The sequence below is a fragment of the Vespa mandarinia genome, chromosome 5 (assembly GCF_050613455.1).
Source record: "Vespa mandarinia isolate Hongniang chromosome 5, ASM5061345v1, whole genome shotgun sequence".
In the NCBI taxonomy this organism is placed as follows: Eukaryota; Metazoa; Arthropoda; class Insecta; order Hymenoptera; family Vespidae; genus Vespa; species Vespa mandarinia.
This window is the reverse complement of record NC_140814.1, coordinates 330001-347500: the sequence shown is the minus strand read 5'-3', so window position 1 is coordinate 347500 and position 17500 is coordinate 330001. Positions and strand designations below refer to the sequence as shown.

The window sequence follows — 17500 nt, the reverse complement described above, 5'->3', positions numbered from 1 at the left end:
AGAGAGAGAGAGAAAGAGAAGATATAATAATAATGTAATAAAAAACCCCTCCCCCAAAAAAGAGAGGGAAAAAAACTTAATACAGTATATCGAAGACGTAATGACTGTAAGCGAACAACGTCGACGTCGAATATGACGACGACAACGACGAAATGGCGAACGAATCGAAAAACGATCGAGCAGGCACGTAATGGGCCATCGGCTCCGTATTTTTCGTCGATTATAACCCAATCAACGAGCCAAGCCGCGAAAGTAGTGGTGGATGAGGGCTAATATGGAGCCGGATTGCAGCTGGCCGTACCGTTTGCGCAATGCAGGATGCACTAATATGGTTTCGCGAGCTTCGATAGAAAGCGAGATACATACGTTATGAGCTCGTCGTCGCTTGTTTTGCATACGCGTTGTGTACGCGCTGAGAGCAAAAATCTTTCGTTCTTATATTATGTGAAAAGAAAGAGAGAGAGAGAGAGAGAGAGAGAGAGAGAGAGAGAGAGAGAGAGAAAAAGAAAGAGAGAGAGAGAGAGAGAGAGAGAAAAAGAGAAAGAGAGAGAGAGAGAGAAAAAGAGAGAGAGAGAGAGAGAAAAAGAGAAAGAGAGAGAGAGAGAGAGAAAAAGAGAGAGAGAGAGAGAGAGAGGAAGAGAGAATGAGTTTCGGGTCAACGGGCGTAGTTCTTTTCACTCAACTTTTTTCTTTTCTTTTTTCCGATATTAAACTCCTGCAGAATCCGTTAAATCTCGATGTGAAGTTATATAAAGCATTCAAGATTTATGCTTAATTATCGAATTTTAAAATCGACCAAGTAAATATATTGAATTGAACCGAAAACACATTTCGATTGTTTTAAATGATACGCACGATTCGAAATGAACCCCGATAAATTTATTTATTACAAAAAAAAAAGAAAAGAAAAAAGAAATTATAGACTTGATCATATGGCTTTCAATATACGCATGTTTATGCTTTTTTTTTTAATAATAGTATCGTTATACATCTAACGTAAATACTGATATATTTTGATACATATCAATCAGTAATCATGTATAAACAGTAGATGCGAATTTTCCTGTAAACCCTCAACGTCTTACATTCTCTTTCTAAATCCTTTCTTCTTATATTAACAATTAAACAGAGTTATATAAATATAAATGCAACTATAGTTATTAACTCAAAAGAGTACTCTCTGTGATATTGGTCTTAGAACATTGTACCACGATTTATTTCATTCTACCGATTCATTTGCGCAAAAGACGTTTCGAAGGACGAAAAATGAATTTCCATTAGAGGACATAGAAGTGAGAGTTAGTCCTCTCCGTGTAATTACACCTGTCGCGTGAGACGATGAGAGAAAAAGTCATCGATGTTGCGACAAAGTGACAAAGGGAAACGTTGACGACGACGACGACGACGACGACGACGACGACAATGATGGCAGATGCCTTCCTTGGACGCTTTCGTTCAAGTCAACGGCCCTAAACTACAGGCGGAAGGGGCGGAAACGTCGAGCTGCACATAAATAAGTGCCTGGAAACCACAATGCCTTCTCAGAGACGTCGCGTGTGGGCAGACGAAGCGGTATGGACGCCTTTCTCTCTCTCTCTCTCTCTCTCTCTCTCTCTCTCTCTCTCTCTCTCTCTCTCTCTCTCTCTTTCTCTCTTTCTTTTTCTTTCTCTCATCTTCGACCTGAAAATCAATGTGAAACAATTTGACCGAAGACCTTTCACGTGACATACCGTAAATCTCTGGTACATCGAAGGAATTATTTTTACCGGTGCCTCTTCTCTCACAACGTGATCTACGCTTAGACTCATATTCAAAAATAAGAGACAAACTAGAAAAGATATGTATAGGTAGATATATACGTATGTATGTATAGGTATGTATATATTTATGTATATGTATATATGTATATATAATATGAAAGAAAAAAAGGAAGATGATCATAGTTCCATCAACTAAATTGAGTCGTAATCTCGATCGATTGTATGTTTGAAACTTTCATCGATAGTATTATACTATACTACTATTATTATTACTACGTAAATGTTCTTGACGCTCGTTAAGCTGGTTTCTTGACTTATGATTATTCCTGGTGAAAAGCGAATAATCAGGAAAAGTATTAATGAAAGAGAATCGTTAAGAAATAAAAGAGTAGAAGACAGAAAGAGAGAGAGAGAGAGAGAGAGAGAGAGAGAGAGAGAGAGAGAGAGAGAAAGAGAAATGTATGGAGTAAGAGGTAAAAAATAAAGTGTAATGGGTTCTAGTATAGAATTTGAATTAATAATACTCTCTCTTTCTTTCTTTCTTGGTTTTTTATCTCAATTTTCTATCGAACTCGAACATTATGCTCAAACGTATAAAAGCTAGCTCAATGTCGTTTTAACGCGCGTGCCACGTTGAATACCGGTATTCCAAGACGATTATTCCCTGCGAATGTACTCGAAACGACGTAAACGCTCTCGCTCTCACTTAAGAGAAACGTAGTGTATATCGTTCGATGATTACACGATCATCGAATTACAGAGTTATGGAAGCAAGAGGCAAAACGATTATAAGATTGACGATTGTAATGGAATTTCTCGGATGAGACTCGTTACGGGCAAAACTTATTTCTTTCGTGGAAACGACATTAACTCTTACTTCCCGTATCCTTTAGTTAACAGCATACTACACTAGAAGAGATCCTTGGAAATCGTTTTGTGGTGAAATCGCAACGCATATCATGTTACATGACGACTGATTTCTTAGAAGACCGAGAGAGATAAATTGAACGTACGATACACCGAATTTTCAATGTTTCTTTTTCTTTAAATCGTATTACTATTAGCTATACGAGAAATTTAATTGAGACGATGTTAACCTTCGAACGTTCGCTATAGTACTGAGATATCGTTTATCTTCGGTAAAAGAGACGAATAAACACTACGTGCTCCGTACGTACGTATGTATATGTGTATAGTGTTTCTTAAAAAAAAAAAAACAATCAATCGTATTTATCTATTGGCTTCAATGATTTCCAAACTACAATGAATGTCAATATCATTGTTAATCTTGAGATACATTATTTTGAAATCAATAAGTACGTAAATTTTATTTTATATTTTAATTTGATAGTATATAAATATATATATATATATATATATATATATATATATATATTAATAATAGTAAAAAATGAAGTTTGTTTACAAAAGTAGCGATAATATGTCTTTTAAAAAGAATTCGAAAATCATCTTACCGTTAACGAAATTTCTTTTTAATTATAATTAAGTAGTATTTATATGTTATTGGTAATTGTGAAAACTATTGTTTACAAAGTAGTAATAATGTCTTTTTAATAGAGTTTGAAAATCATCTTAGAGTTTACAATTTTTTCAAATATGTAAGTGTACATACATCTCAACAATTACGTTAATAAACGACAAATTTCTCTTCTTATTTCTACCATAAAAGTCAAACCTCTTTCTAGAAAGCTATGTTACAGAAGCGTGATCGTTGGGGCAATGCTTGCTATCGTTGAGGCAAGAACGCTTCATTCATACTTTTACGGACCATTTACGGTCGCTTTACGTCGGCGTATCGGTCTTATCAGCACTTCTGTACCGCCTACGATTTTAAATGTGCTTGAACAAAGCTAGAAGTAGAAAATGAAGGAAATATTGTGCACTGCAGGAAGTACTACCTGCTGTGACAAACTCATTGCAAAACTCGTCCTATCAATGAAAATTCAATAACGAACACATCTTTGAAATCGATCGTCCATTGCCACTTTGTTCATAAACGATAAAGTTTTATAAGGAGTCCCCTAAACGATTCTTAGTACGCTTTATTTCGATAAATATCATTTACAACTAATATATACATTAACATGTGAAATTAACACTACCTTAAGAAGTGACGGTTGAATGATAACATATGTATGTGTACGTGCGTGCGTGCACGCGTGTATATGTATGTACGTATATATATATGTATGTATGTAGGAGTAGATGGATGATAACTTAACCTTTTTTACGAAGTAGATAGATCTTCGTATCTTCTTTAGAAACAAAGAGACTACTGCTTCGTCTGTAAATTAAGAAAAGTTATATTATACCGCACGAATTTGTTGATATTATTAAATTATAAATATTCATCGTTTTATTATTAACGAATTTCCGTAATTATAATGTAAATATAAATGTATATGTATATGTATATGTATATGTATATGTATATATACGTATAGTATATAATCTTATTGATAATTTTTGTGATTATATTCTAATTACAACTTACTATTGAAAAAGTTGGTAAAATAATGAGATATAAACGAGGATAATTAAAAGTAAAAATATACTATTAATCGAATGAGTCATAGAAAACGATGCGATGGTCTTTTTCAAACAGTCGCAGTAGATATACTACCGACGTGACCTCTGCCAGATGTTCTTCGAAACTCTTCCTTCTTCTTTGGAAAAACTGAAATCCGTTATTTGCCTTTAACCTGAGAAAGCTTATATTTTTATAAAAACAAAGTCATTAATATCAAGGATCGACAGACTAAAAGATCAATTGAAAGAAGTACTTTACTATTAATCAAGAATAAATTTCAATGTATCAAAAGATGATGACTCTCCTCGTTTTAAGTCAGATATTTCTCGTCCTGCAAATTCTTCAGAGTTTATCGTGTGCTTTTTTACATCTTTCATGAAACATCGTAAAATCGTGTGGCCGACCCATTAACGTTTTACGACGACTGCTACATATGGTAGAGGGTTTCTCCTTTCGATGATTCTTTTCGTGGAATCCTTGCGATATTAACTGAACGAACGTTCGCGATAAAGTATGTCGAACACAAAAAGAAAAAAAAATACAATTTATTTTTTTTCGCTCATTTATCATTCAATGAAGAAGTTTAGAGCTTATTTGACATAATTAATCGACTTTAACGATATTTCCAGAGAAATTATAACCTACATGTTGGGAAGACCCAACGATACTTTATCATTATGCTAGTTAGTTTTTTTAAACTTAAGTACATATATCTGCTCAAAATATATAAACATCTTCATGTTTCAATGTCGAACTTTATACGAGTTCTACGTATATACATAATTAAACACTTTCTTTTCCACTACTTGACGCTTTTAGCTCCACAAATATAGTGTGATTCGCCTTACGTTCGTTGAAAAACCGTTGGAACGGTCACCAACGTTTAATAACGGTCAGTTTTTGCTACAGCGTTAACACCTTGTGAATATAAATGTACTATGCGCATATCTCGATAAAGGTAACAATTATATCGATATTCGATATTATTATACGTATTGAACTGTGTACCATAATTTTTATATATTTGTTTTTATATTCGATTATGATTTTTTTTTTATTTATTTGATTTCATCGTGTAGATTATAATTAAGATAATATAATTCACTACGTATTAGTCACTATAAATCTATATTAATACTGTTCGAACATTATTTATATAATAAAAAATTTTATTTGAAAATAATGAGAAAAAGCGACATGTATATACAACATATGTTACATAGAAATATGTATAATAGAAATATAAAATTACGAAAATAAGTAAATAATTGACATATAAATATGTAAATATTCTACTTGTACTAATGTTAGTAACGTTTGTATTTCAAAGCTCATATAAAAAATATAAGAACCTCGTAACTGCACATAAAAGTGCATATTCTTGAATACAGAAGTCTTTTTCAATATACACAACAGTTACGTAAAAACTTTATATCATCAAGCTCATTTATTCTATTAGTTATTGTATTGTGCCTTTATATTTCTCTTGTCGAATCGTACTACTTGTATTAAATATATGAAATATGGACTTCTTAGACTTCTGCCATTTAAAAAATTTTTTAAATCTTAATCTAATTTTCTTAAAGATCTATTTTCAGATCTATAATATTCGATAGACAACATACTATTATTATTGATGTTTTATTAATTATTCTTGCACTCTGGCAAGACTTATGAAATAGATCATGAGACAACACCTAAAACTAGACACAAACGAAGTAAAAAAGAACACAACGTAGGTGTAGAGCATTTCAGCTTACTTTGGTGTTGAGTATGTAGTCAAAGGCACTTTTTTACTAATAAATTATTGCAATATACCTATCACGGCCAAAGTAGTTCAATATTAGGCGACTGTAATTCTTCGAATACTTTATACATGGAGTAGACGACTAACCAACAGTAAATCTATATTTGATAAAACATACAGATGTAAATACACAAAAAAAAAACTATATTTAATAAATTTTATACCATGATCTGGATTACTTACGTTATATGACATCCAAAGCCATATACATAGTGTAGCAAATACAGAGTCCAACTATAAAAAGAAGTAATCATAATATGAATGTCTTATCGAAATTAATTATTTCTACACTTACATAAATATAATATCCTCCTAATAGCCATAATCCAAATACTAAGAGGAAAAGGCAAATGATAAACCACAGTATTAACCATGGTAGTAGCCATCCTCTTACACCCTCGCGTATTCCATATATCATTAAAGCAGCAGAAATAGTAAGAAGTAGAAAGTAAACAATCAAACAACTTCCTATAACTTGCATCGCTGAAAGTAATAACAATCTTTTTGTTAAATCTTCTTTAATTACATTATATATATTTTTTAGACTTACATCCTCTAATATCTGCTTCAAAAAGAGGATTGTACAACTGCGTAGAATCTCCACCGTTCATTTGATAGCATATTAAAGTAATAAATATAATGCTCAGTGCCTACAAAATATTAACATTGTCTATCATAAAGGAAATGAATCACTGACTAATTTGCATTCATATTTCATATGTACCATTGTATAAAATGCAATAACTTTGGATCCTGTTTTAACATTATTTGTCCAAATGCACGGAGACCAGCAGGATTGTAGAACTGTCATTTTGATGCTGAAACAAAGACTCTCAAATATATAATATCCCAGCTATCATCCTCGTGTTGATCAACGAAAACACTAATCATTTAACTTCCTAACCTAAACGCAAGCAACGCTCCACCCACTTGTACATAAAAGTTGGGCGTCGTCGTATCAGAGTTACCAACTTTTAAACAATAACTAAAGTTACTGTAAACATTACAAAATTGAATATTATGACAGAAGATAACGTTTAAATCGAAATATTCGCGCGCAAATATAATATATAATTTGAATATAGAAAATCATCAAAACTTACAATATAAAAGCGCGTACGATACAGATAACCTCTCTTCTTTAATTGAGAATAAATATTTTCAGGTCACTTAGACTCGTCGTTTGAAACGCGAAGGTTTGATTTGATTTATTCGCATCTCCTTCGAAGAAAATCACAGATAATAATTGAACGATTTCTCAAATGAGGAAATAATTCGAGATATGATATTAAAAGTAATGCACGCGTCAACGAGAGTACTACTAATGGCGTCGTGTCATCGTACCATCTGCTCCCCTCCATAAAGTAAGAAGGTCATGACGTCGACCAATTCAGATTGTCTTGCGAATCTTTGTATTTTGGTACGTACAATTCTTTTAATATTTCAATTTATCCCCTCATCGTTATTCGAAGAATAGTCGTGCAAAAAATCAAGCATAAAGCTCGATGTATAATATTTAAATGTGTTCGTCCGTCGTACAGCAACAAAGATCTCGTATATGAGCATACAAACCGCTTGAAGCTTCGTATTCGGTGATTACCCTGTAGAAAATGTAGTTCAATAGTTTCGAATTACGCGCCTGCGGTTTCCGCATCGAGTAGCCATTTTGGTGCCGCAAAAGAAAAAAATCTTTTGAAAGTGGATAGATAAAATTCATTCTCGAAGATATTATAACGAACCAAGAATGATATTTCTATATGATTAATGATAAAATCGTATAATAAAAAAAGAAAAGGAAATGATTATCTTAAACGAAATCAACATCAATGTTTAGATCAAAATTATATCATATCGTTTCTTAAACATAATAAATAAATTTCGCATTTCGTATGAACGATTCAAATTCGAGATGCACTTGGCGCCACGAGAACTATTCAAGGCCATGTATATCATGATCCCACTCTTTTCTATTACGATACACTTTGAGTATACATATTCTCACTCACGCACGTTACGTAGAAAAGAGAGAGAGAGAGAGAGAGAGAGAGAGAGAGAGAGAGAGAGAGAGAGAGAGAGAGAGAGAGAGAGAGAGAGAGAGAGAGAGAGAGAGAGAGAGAGAGAGAGAGAGAGAGAGAGAGAGAGAGAGAGAGAGAGAGAGAGAGACAGAGAGACAGAGAGAGAGAGAGAGAAAGAGAGAAAGAAAGAGATGTATCAAATGAAAACTGCTAGCGCTACGAACGGAAGACGATGAAATTAATGTCGTTGTCGTTGAATGGATATCAGGTTATGTATACGATCAGTTCGTAGAAATGTTAATAAGAACATACGCTAAGCGGTAAAAGATTACGCGTATTGAATTTCAATAAAGTTAACGAAAACAACATCGTATTAATTAACAAAATATTAAAAAAAATGATGATAAAATAGATAAGGAAATAATTCGTTAAGAATGATTTTGAAGAAAGATCTATCGTGAGAACGATCAATGAATGCTTAGTTGGAGTTATCCGAAAGATGGTATACTAAGAGATCCCCCTCCAAGTATATTATGTGGGGACCCATCCCTTTGGGTCTCCAGCGCGGTCTCTCTCTCCGGAGAGACGGTTGAAGTTTTCCTCAGTGCCGGTACGTCCGCGTCTCTCGTCTCGCGTCGACACAGTACGATACGACACGGCACGATTCGACTTCGATTCCGCGTTTCAGCGATTCTCTTTCTCGACGTCTCGACTCGGTTCGGTTGCATAGGCGTGCGCCATGGTCTCTTGCGTCCAATCCGGACACCAGCATGAGTACCAGCAACACAAGCAGCACCAGCAGTAACAGCGGAACCAGACTTGTCTCGTGCCCAGCTGGAGCCGAACTCACGAAAAACTCGTAGTTCTCTTCTAGTCGCGCGACCGATACGAAAACCTCCGTTTCGCGTACGTTTTCGCGTCTTTCTCGTTATCGTTTCCTCCTCCATCTCCTCCACTTTATCTTTATCCTCTTATTTCTTCACTTCCCTCTTTCTCTTCCTCTTCCGTCTCTTCCTTCTTCTTCTTCTTTTTCTTCTTTTCCTCCTCATCGAATCGTTCTTGTGCCAAGAAACCGCGCACCTACTCGAACCTTTATCTCTTTCTCTGCTAAAACAGCACTCTTCTCCTCCTCTTCCTTCTTCTCCTCCTCCCCCACCTTCATCTCCTCCTCCTACATTTCGTAGCCGGTCGAGATAGTCGTTCGAGAGAAGCCAAGAAAATCTCGAGGAAAGGACGACGTCCTTTCGTTCTCCCTACGAACGAAATAAGATACCGAGAGAAAGAAAGAGAGAGAAAGAGAGAGAAAGAGTGAGAGGGAGAGGGAGAGGAAAAGAAACAGAAAGAAAGAAAGAAAGAAAAAAGAAAGAAAGAGTGAGACGGTGAGTTTTGGAACAGCATCATGACCGATCGAGGGTAAGGGGGATCGAGTGGCTCAAGGTCGATAAAAGGATCGAGACGCCGACTTTACTTCGTTTCAAAGACCTCCCCGAGTTCTGCTTTCTCGTGGGTGTATTCTACTTCGAAGAAATCAGTCTACAAGAGGTTACTTTTCCTCTGTGAATATTTTTCAAGTGAATCCATTTCGCAATAAATCGTAATCGTGTGAAAAAAGTTTTTTTTATGATAACAAAGAAGATATTCGTAAATGTAATTAATTGCCTGGTATTGTGATCCTTCAAAATGAATCGTTTTGGATCCAACAATTCGAGAGATCGCATTACGTATCATTCGTAACGAGGACGTCGAAACGAAGATACGAAGAAAGAGATAGAGAGAGAGAGAGAGAGAGAGAGAGAGAGAGAGGAGAAGATAAAAAGAAAAAGAGATTTCGTTCCGTTGTTATAAGATTTATCTTTGAGAAATCGATCGAGTCGATCTATTATTTATCATTATCAATTCCTCAAATTGTTTAAATACGTTTGCGTCTCTTTCATATAGATTATCATTAGAATCGATCGTGGAAAGAAAATAATATAAAACAAAGAAGAAAAGGAGAAAAAAATAATAAAATAATAAACTTATAAAACGAATTTTAGAAAAGGAAATCTAATCGAAAGAAAATAAAAAAAAATAGAAAAGAAAATAAACAAAAACAAAAAGAAAACAAATAAACGAAATACGAACGAGAACCCGAAGACACACGAGTTCGCATGGAAATTAACGTCGTGGGAGTAGGCCTCATTTCTTGGACGAATCCCGCGGAAATTTGTCGCGAAAAAAGTAAGTATAACTTATTCATTTAGGCCTTTATCATTATAATGTGTATGACAATAGTAATTAAATTTCTTTCTTAAAGAGAGAACGAACCCATCGAACGTTAGAACTATAGCTATCCCTTTTCTGTTATATCTATCGTTGGTAGTTGTTGGCGATCGGAGAAAGGCAAAATTTGTCCGTAATTCCGACGATCCCGGAAGCTGGATGCGCGCGCGTACTCTCCAAGAGAGAGAAAGAGAAAGAAAGAGATAAAGAGATAAAGAAAAAGAGAGAGAAAGAGATAAAGAGAGAGAGAGAGAGAGAGAGAGAGAGAGAGATAAAGAAAAAAGAATAGACGAAAGGTATTGTGATGGTAAAGACACAAGTCGAAGACAGGAAAGAGTCCCATCCAACGTGGGCTGTATTAGAACTGAGATTTCTTCTCCTCTTATTTCTTATTCGTCTATTTTCTTCTATTTTCTTCTCGACGCAACAACCTGCTCTCACTTCCGAGTGAAACAGTATCCTCGATGAATCAAAACTAACCGGAGTCGAAGGAACAGAATCATTACCAGTTATATATATCAGTCCGTTGACGAAGACTCGGCGAACTTTGCTATTACCTCTTGTTAAAACTAGGTCGATATAGATACAAAGTGGCTGCTGAACGTTCTATAAAGTTCAACTTCGTTGATGGGACTGGAAAATGTCAACTTCGAATGAAGCAAACAATTACGAGAGGCTACGCGGCGCATTATCGTTTTATGTAACGCAATGAACGTTGCCTATTTGTCATGGTCCGCTCAATAAATTTCACTAGGCACAGCTAAATTCGAAAATGTCTCTCGTCTTGTTACGTACTTCGTGCGAAAAGAGAATAAAAGTCTGAAGAAGCTGTTCATGATCTTATATTTCTCTCTCTCTCTCTCCCCCTCTCTGTCTTCGTCTATTTATCTATCTATCTCTCTCACCTTTCTTCTTATTTCTCATCCAACGTTTAGTTGTGTATTTTGATTGTCAACAAATCGAATGGACATAATCAACATCTACCTATCTATCTTGTTTCTTTTCTTTTTTTAGTTTTCTCTTTATTATATTTTCAAATAAATATTCCATTCTATAATATTTAAGCGTATTTCAATCTTTCACTAAATCGTTTTAGTTTTCGATCATTTTATTCCTCATTTATTATCAATTATATTTTATTCCTTACATTTGAATACACAAACTCGACATAATCCACATTTTTTCGTGGAAAGCGATCGAATTTGAAAAGGAAAATAGAAAAATATCTCTTATTAGAAAGAGAGAGAGGGAGAGAGAGAGAGAGCAAGAGAGAGTAAGAGAGAGAGAGAGAGAGAGAGAGAGAGAGAGAGAGAGAGAGAGAGGACAGAAACGGCGTATAGCGGGTAGTTGGTATAGAACAGACGTATAGCGGGACAGCTGACTACACGAGACGCGTAAAAATGTCTAAATTCGAACTTCTTTATCGGTCCGGCTCTCTAACGGACCGAGCTACCACCGTAATCGCGTAAAGCGATCATTGCGCTCTTAATTAGAGGCGTACCGCTCGCTTGCTCAACGCGATCAACCTTCGAAGAAACTTTCCGAACGTTCGTTGAACGAATTTAGACAGCCAACGATATCTCGCGAGCTTATCGATATGGCCTCGAGCACATTTTTGTTATTTCTTTCTTTTTAAATTTACACGAAAGTGTATCGGTTCGTTATCGTCGACTTTAAATTATCGTTTAAATATCGTGAATTGAGCATATAAGACTAGAGAAAATAATTATTTCTAATACTCATATATGCAGTTACAATTTTATCGTACGAGAAAGATCGTTCAAATCGAATGTTTAACGAGTAAAATTTGTGTAATAGTTTTCTTTTTTCTTTTTTGAGGACGTTTGAACAAGAGATTAAAAAAAAACAAGCAAAAAAAAAAAATAAAAAATAAGAAAAAAGGAGAAAAAGAAAAGAGATAAACAAAATCGTATCTCTTGTTTCATTTAGAATCTATATAGACTTGAAATTATAAGTAGTTGTTATTACCGGAAACGTTCAACGTCGCCTTTTACGGATACTTCGAACGTTATTCGAAAGAAGTTCCGACTGTTTCGGGGTCAACGTACTCCTCACACTGAGAGGAACGTATATACATAGATGCTACATTGTCTACGAATGGATTTTCCGTTTCGAAACGTTATGATAAAGTCTTTCGAGAGTCGTATAAGATAACTTGTCTGGAAGGAAGTCTGACGAAAAAAATATAGACTTGAATCTTTAGAATCGGAACATTAGTTGTACTGCAATTTTCTATTACAATTAACTTTCACGATTTCATAGAAGAAGCTGGCAAAGATCAGAGGGATGATTCTGTTTTGTTCTCGGCCTTTGGCTCTCGAAAGATACGACGTATAAATACCCAGCTCGTTGCGCGTTCCTCCTCTTTTCTCTCTTTCTCTCTCTTTTTTTTCTTTTTCTCTTTCTCTCTTTCTCTCTCTCTCTCTCTCTCTCTCTTTCTCTCTCTCTCTCTTTCTCTTTTTCTCTCTCTGTCTTTCTTTCTCTCTCGTGTGGCACAGACTCTATTTAGATAATCTTCCGCTTAGCGGGAGCGGCACTCGCCGCGCCAAGGGAGCCTCTTCTTCGTGGAGGCTTTCACCAAGGTGGCATCTTGCTTTCCACCGTTGAGAGAATCAGCTCGTAGCTGAGAATCCTTTCTTTATATCTCTTTCTTTTTCTTTTTCTTTTCTTTATCTCTTCATTTCGAAGGTGTCCCTAAATATTTTTCTACAATTATTGAGAACATCGCGTCCTTGAAGAAAGAGAAAAAGAAAAAAGAAAGAAAGAAAGAAAGAAAGAAAGAGAGAGAGAGAGAGAGTTCGTGTCGTGAAAGTCTTTCTCTCGCGAGGAAAGAAACGTGAAAGGAGGAAGGATCTAAAGGATCCATCAATACATGAAGATCTATTCCTAGCGCCTCATCGCCATTTATCGGTAAGAAAATTGCTTTTGTTAATTTACTTTTGATTTTGTTATTATTTACTTATATTTCTTCGTTGTAATTATTTTATATTTATACAAAATCTATATATAAACATATATATGTAAATATGTATATGTATACTCTTTTATGTGTAAACTATGTATATATGTTCATATGTTTGCATACAGAAGAGCTAACCGAAGAATTAGAGTCATGAATTCTTTGTTTACGCTTGATTAAACACAAAGAGTATAGTAGTTCGTTCTCGTCGTTATCATCGTCAAAATGCTTAGTATATCTTCCCCCGTTTTTTCTATCTATAGCCTATCTCTGAGATTGCCAACATCCAGCAAAGATAAAGAAGCATCATCCGTGGAATTCGCCAAGAGTAAGCTTGATCTGGAATACGTGGAATTTGATTATCATTCTGTTACGTATAGTTACACACATACGCGCGCACACACGTATATATAAGTATATCCATGCTTTTAATTCACTAGTTCATGGATCTTTTAAGGAATTTCGAGAGAAAAGAATGTTCTTCTCCTATTTATTGGCAACCCAGACGACAAAGTAGTTTATCGTTTAACAAATAAACTTCTATGGCGGATTGCACCCTCATTGTGTATATACAGTCTTTACACTTCGTTGCGATGACAAAGCATCGCGAATGTTTATTGGTTATTTGCATCGCGAATTACCTCTCGTACAAACGCGACTAATGGAATATAAGTACTTGCGGTGTTTGTCACGATCGCGTTGAAAAAGTACCTCTCTTCAAAAGTACCTTCTTTATCTTCAAGTTTTGCCGAGAAGTAGTCATAACAATGTTCATGCAACCTGTTCGTTGTCAATTAACGCGTGAAACCAGCTTATTCTTATTATTTTTTTTTTATATTTTCCTCTTCATTTCTTTTTCTCTCTTTTTTCTTTATTATCGCTAAAAAGAATCGAGTGAATTCCTTTCAGTGTAAATATGTATCCACGTCTCGCAAAAGTTATGTAAAACATTGTAAGCGTATGTGAAGCGTGTATCTGTCTGGATCAAAGTAAAAAAGTGCATTCCAATTTTGTCGAACAAGACGCACGACATTCCAATGGTACATTCGTCGTGTCGCGAATGTTCCGAATTTAATTAATTTCGGTCTGTTCGAATGTGGCTCGTGCCGACGTGATGCCGATGACTAGAGATTCTTGAGTGAGTCCATGGAATTCGCTGATCTTATTTTTTTGTTTTTCTCTTAACTTCGAATGAAAGTACGAATAAGAGAGAAAGAGAGAGAGAGAGAGAGAGAGAGAGAGAGAGAGAGAGAGAGAGAGAGAGAAAGAAAGGGGGAAATAAACGAAGATATCTTCGAAATAGTCTACTACCTACGATCAAATTTTCTTATTTTCGTTATTTTTGATACAATCCTGGCAAAGCTTCAATTCGTGCTTCGGTCAATTGAATTTGGGACTTTGAAAAAGATATCTCCCCGAGGAGAAATTGATTTTGGAAAATTATTTTGACTCGTGCACGATCCTCTTGTATTTTCGTTTATTCGATATTATCGAATTATTCTTCTTCTCCTCCTCCTCCTCTTCCTTCTTTTCACATTCCTTTAAAAATAATGACGTAAGTTTTACGCAAGCTATAGTGATCAAATATTAAATAATTTTACGTATACAGACATGAGCCAAGAAACAGGCACGGTAGGTGCGATTCTTATCATATATAGCGTGGCAGTTATCGTTTGTCGATTTCATTAATTCAATTTCGATTATGAGTTATATACATTAAATCGCGTGCTTTACCACTATACTTAGGTACATGTTATTTTTAACACGATAACACGCACTTCCGGAATAACGATACATATCATTATCGAGAGACGACGTCGCGTGTTTCTTGTGAACACATTTGGAACATGTCTTCTTCTGCCTGTGCTTCAGATATTTAATTTTTTTACTTTTTTTACAACTGCACGATCTCGAGATCGTAATATGGCGTCTCTTTGAATAGTTATATGATAGAAGAATCCAATAACTTATACATTAAACATGTTTACAAAGTTTGATAATTTCGAAAAAGAAAAGAAAATATGACAAAGGAAGATAGAAAAGATGAGACACGAAAATAGTCGAATTTTTTTGAAGAAAATAATTTCCTATTAAATATTCGACGTTATTAGACGATTCGTTATGATATAATCTAACGATCTATTCGCGAACTATTAATAAAATAAAATATACGTCAAAATATGAAAATCAAACGACGAAGGAAATATAATCCTCCTATCGATCAATCATTCTTACGGAATAAGAATTTATAATAAGAAAATAAATAAAAAAGGAAAGAAACGAAAAAAGATTCTTTGAGGATATAGAAAATTTGTTAAAGAAGTCGTGAATTACGGTCGTGTATATCGGTATAAAACGATCAAGTAGTCACGAAGAAGGTCGAGCACGCAATATCACGCACGCGTGCGTGCGAGTAGCTGCGTGAATTATTGCGAACGTTCGCGCATTCCCCCCGTTCTAAGTAGTCCGATTTGATTTATTTATTCTTGTCACGCCCTACACACGAGTTTCATTAAGGAAGTATTATAGATCATTTGAAATCTTTCGTGAAACGCAAATAAATTTTATTTTAAAATTGAATTTTACTGTCGTTTGTCCGTCATCTAGATCGTCGATTGTTTAAATCAACGCCACGTCGAATATGTTTCAGGGTGAGGGAAGGATGAAGAATGCCCCGCGTCGGCGGAGACGGGGGTGGCGGGAACGAGAAGACAGGAGCCAGTGGCTTTGGAGGATGGTTGGGAGGAGCTGCGAGAGCTGTGACCGGAGGAGGCGTCGCTGGTGGATACGTCGTACTGGGTGGCACCAGATATGGTCTGAGACTCTCACAGGTATACATACATCATAATGATCGTTATAATACGTAAATAGAAAATATAAATAAACCTGACTAAGATTGTTGGTATTATTGATGTATAGATACGATCCAATCATGAAAGTTGTAATCGTAACTCTCGTTTTTATGTTCGAAGGAAGAGAATAATTTTACGAATACATACGATGATAGTTTTATTATGTTACTTTTCGACTGAATACAGTTACGATGTTGTCGTTAAAAAAAAAGAAAGAAAAAAAACGTGGGAGATAAGATTTTTCTAAAATAAACAAAAATAATCTTGAAACATTATTCGACTTTGTTGTAGTCATAAAATATGTATCATTGTTTGTATTCTCATGATATCAATTAAATGTTTCAAAGAGCAGAATATCTACTCACGAACTATTACATAAGGCATTAGGTGTAGAATTTGTTCGATAAAAATCAAATTTAGATCGGAAAACGATTCGCTCTCTTTTTCTTCTTCGTTATTTTCCTTTTTCTTTTTTACTCTTTTCTTTCCGTTACCTCCATACAAATCATCGTAATAACCTTCTGCTCGGTCGCAATGACCTTCGCTAAGTGACCACGGCAAAGGATTCGTTCGGCAACGAAGAAAACGAACACGCCAAAGATCCTAAACTTAGAATCGATCGCGTAAATAGAATCCGACCAGTCAGTGACTCGATCTTGAACCGCCTCTCCTTTCTTCTCTCTCTTTCTCTCTCTGTCTGTCTGTGTCTCTCTCTATCTTTCCCTCTATCTTTCTCTCTCTCTTTCTCTCTCTCTCTCTCTCTCTCTCTCTCTCTCTCTCTCTCTCTGTCTCTCTCTGTCTCTCTCTCTTTCTATCCTCTTTCTGTCATTCTACTTGCACCGTTTCCTATTCACGTTCATCCGGAATAATATCCACTTGACGTCATAGGTATAACGTCGACGCGAATCTCTCGCCGCGTGCACGCGACAAGTTTCTCTGCCAAGTCCTTCGATCCTGACAAATCATCGGACATGAGACGACATAGCCGAACACGTCGGAAGAGCTAGCTGACAATTTTTGTTGGAATTCTTCGTTCGTGGAAGATCGACTGCCAAGTAGTTGACGTTTTTGTCGTTCGTCGGCGATTAAAAGAATTTCATCGATTTGTTTAAAAAAGAAAAAAAAGAGAAAGAGAGAGAGAGAGAGAGAGAGAGAGAAAGAGACTCGTCATTGCGAAAGATTTATAGCTCATAAATCGTTTTACCGTGCTCGTTTCTTCGTTCCTTCTCTTTATTCTTTATAACTTTAATTATAGAAAAACGAATAGCAAGCG

General features: G+C 35.4%; 2 protein-coding genes across 10 annotated transcripts in view; one reads left to right on the top strand and one right to left on the bottom strand.

Moving 5' to 3' along the window:
• Positions 1-5505: 5505 nt before the first annotated feature.
• pasi1 (septate junction component pasiflora 1) lies at positions 5506-8129 on the bottom strand. 2 transcript variants are annotated; one of them, XM_035881170.2, is made up of 6 exons: positions 7222-8129; positions 6843-6936; positions 6669-6768; positions 6414-6601; positions 6302-6352; positions 5506-6216 (listed from the first exon to the last, which is right to left on the bottom strand). In XM_035881170.2, exons 2-6 carry the CDS (start codon positions 6927-6929, stop codon positions 6133-6135), a joined length of 510 nt encoding a protein of 169 aa, XP_035737063.1. In that variant the 5' UTR covers positions 6930-6936; positions 7222-8129; the 3' UTR covers positions 5506-6132. The 2 variants fall into 2 exon arrangements, with proteins under 2 accessions (XP_035737063.1, XP_035737062.1); XM_035881169.2 differs by lacking the exon at positions 7222-8129 and adding an exon at positions 7023-7125 and having other exon boundaries at positions 5507-6216.
• A 562-nt stretch (positions 8130-8691) lies between these two features.
• LOC118448187 (rho guanine nucleotide exchange factor 17) overlaps positions 8692-17500 on the top strand; it is a 26251-nt gene continuing 17442 nt past the window's right edge. For 3 of the 8 annotated variants that reach the window (XM_085657432.1, XM_035881149.2, XM_035881144.2), the window contains exons 1-2: positions 8692-10353; positions 16026-16206. In XM_085657432.1, the coding sequence (XP_085513558.1) occupies positions 16045-16206 (162 nt within the window). In that variant the 5' untranslated portion in view covers positions 8692-10353; positions 16026-16044. Of the gene's footprint in view, positions 10354-12998; positions 13327-13638; positions 13704-16025; positions 16207-17500 lie in introns of those variants that run through there. The other 5 variants (XM_035881151.2, XM_035881148.2, XM_035881146.2 and 2 more) reach the window with 4 other exon arrangements.

Excerpts from the sequence above, each read along its gene's own strand:
- pasi1 (XM_035881170.2), bottom strand. The coding sequence starts at position 6,929 with ATGACAGTTCTACAATCCTGCTGGTCTCCGTGCATTTGGACAAATAAT. Across the intron at positions 6,602-6,668 it reads TGAAGCAGATATTAGAGGAT|CGATGCAAGTTATAGGAAGT; the intron begins GTAAGTCTAAAA and ends TATTACTTTCAG. Across the intron at positions 6,353-6,413 it reads TAGGAGGATATTATATTTAT|TTGGACTCTGTATTTGCTAC; the intron begins GTAAGTGTAGAA and ends TTCTTTTTATAG.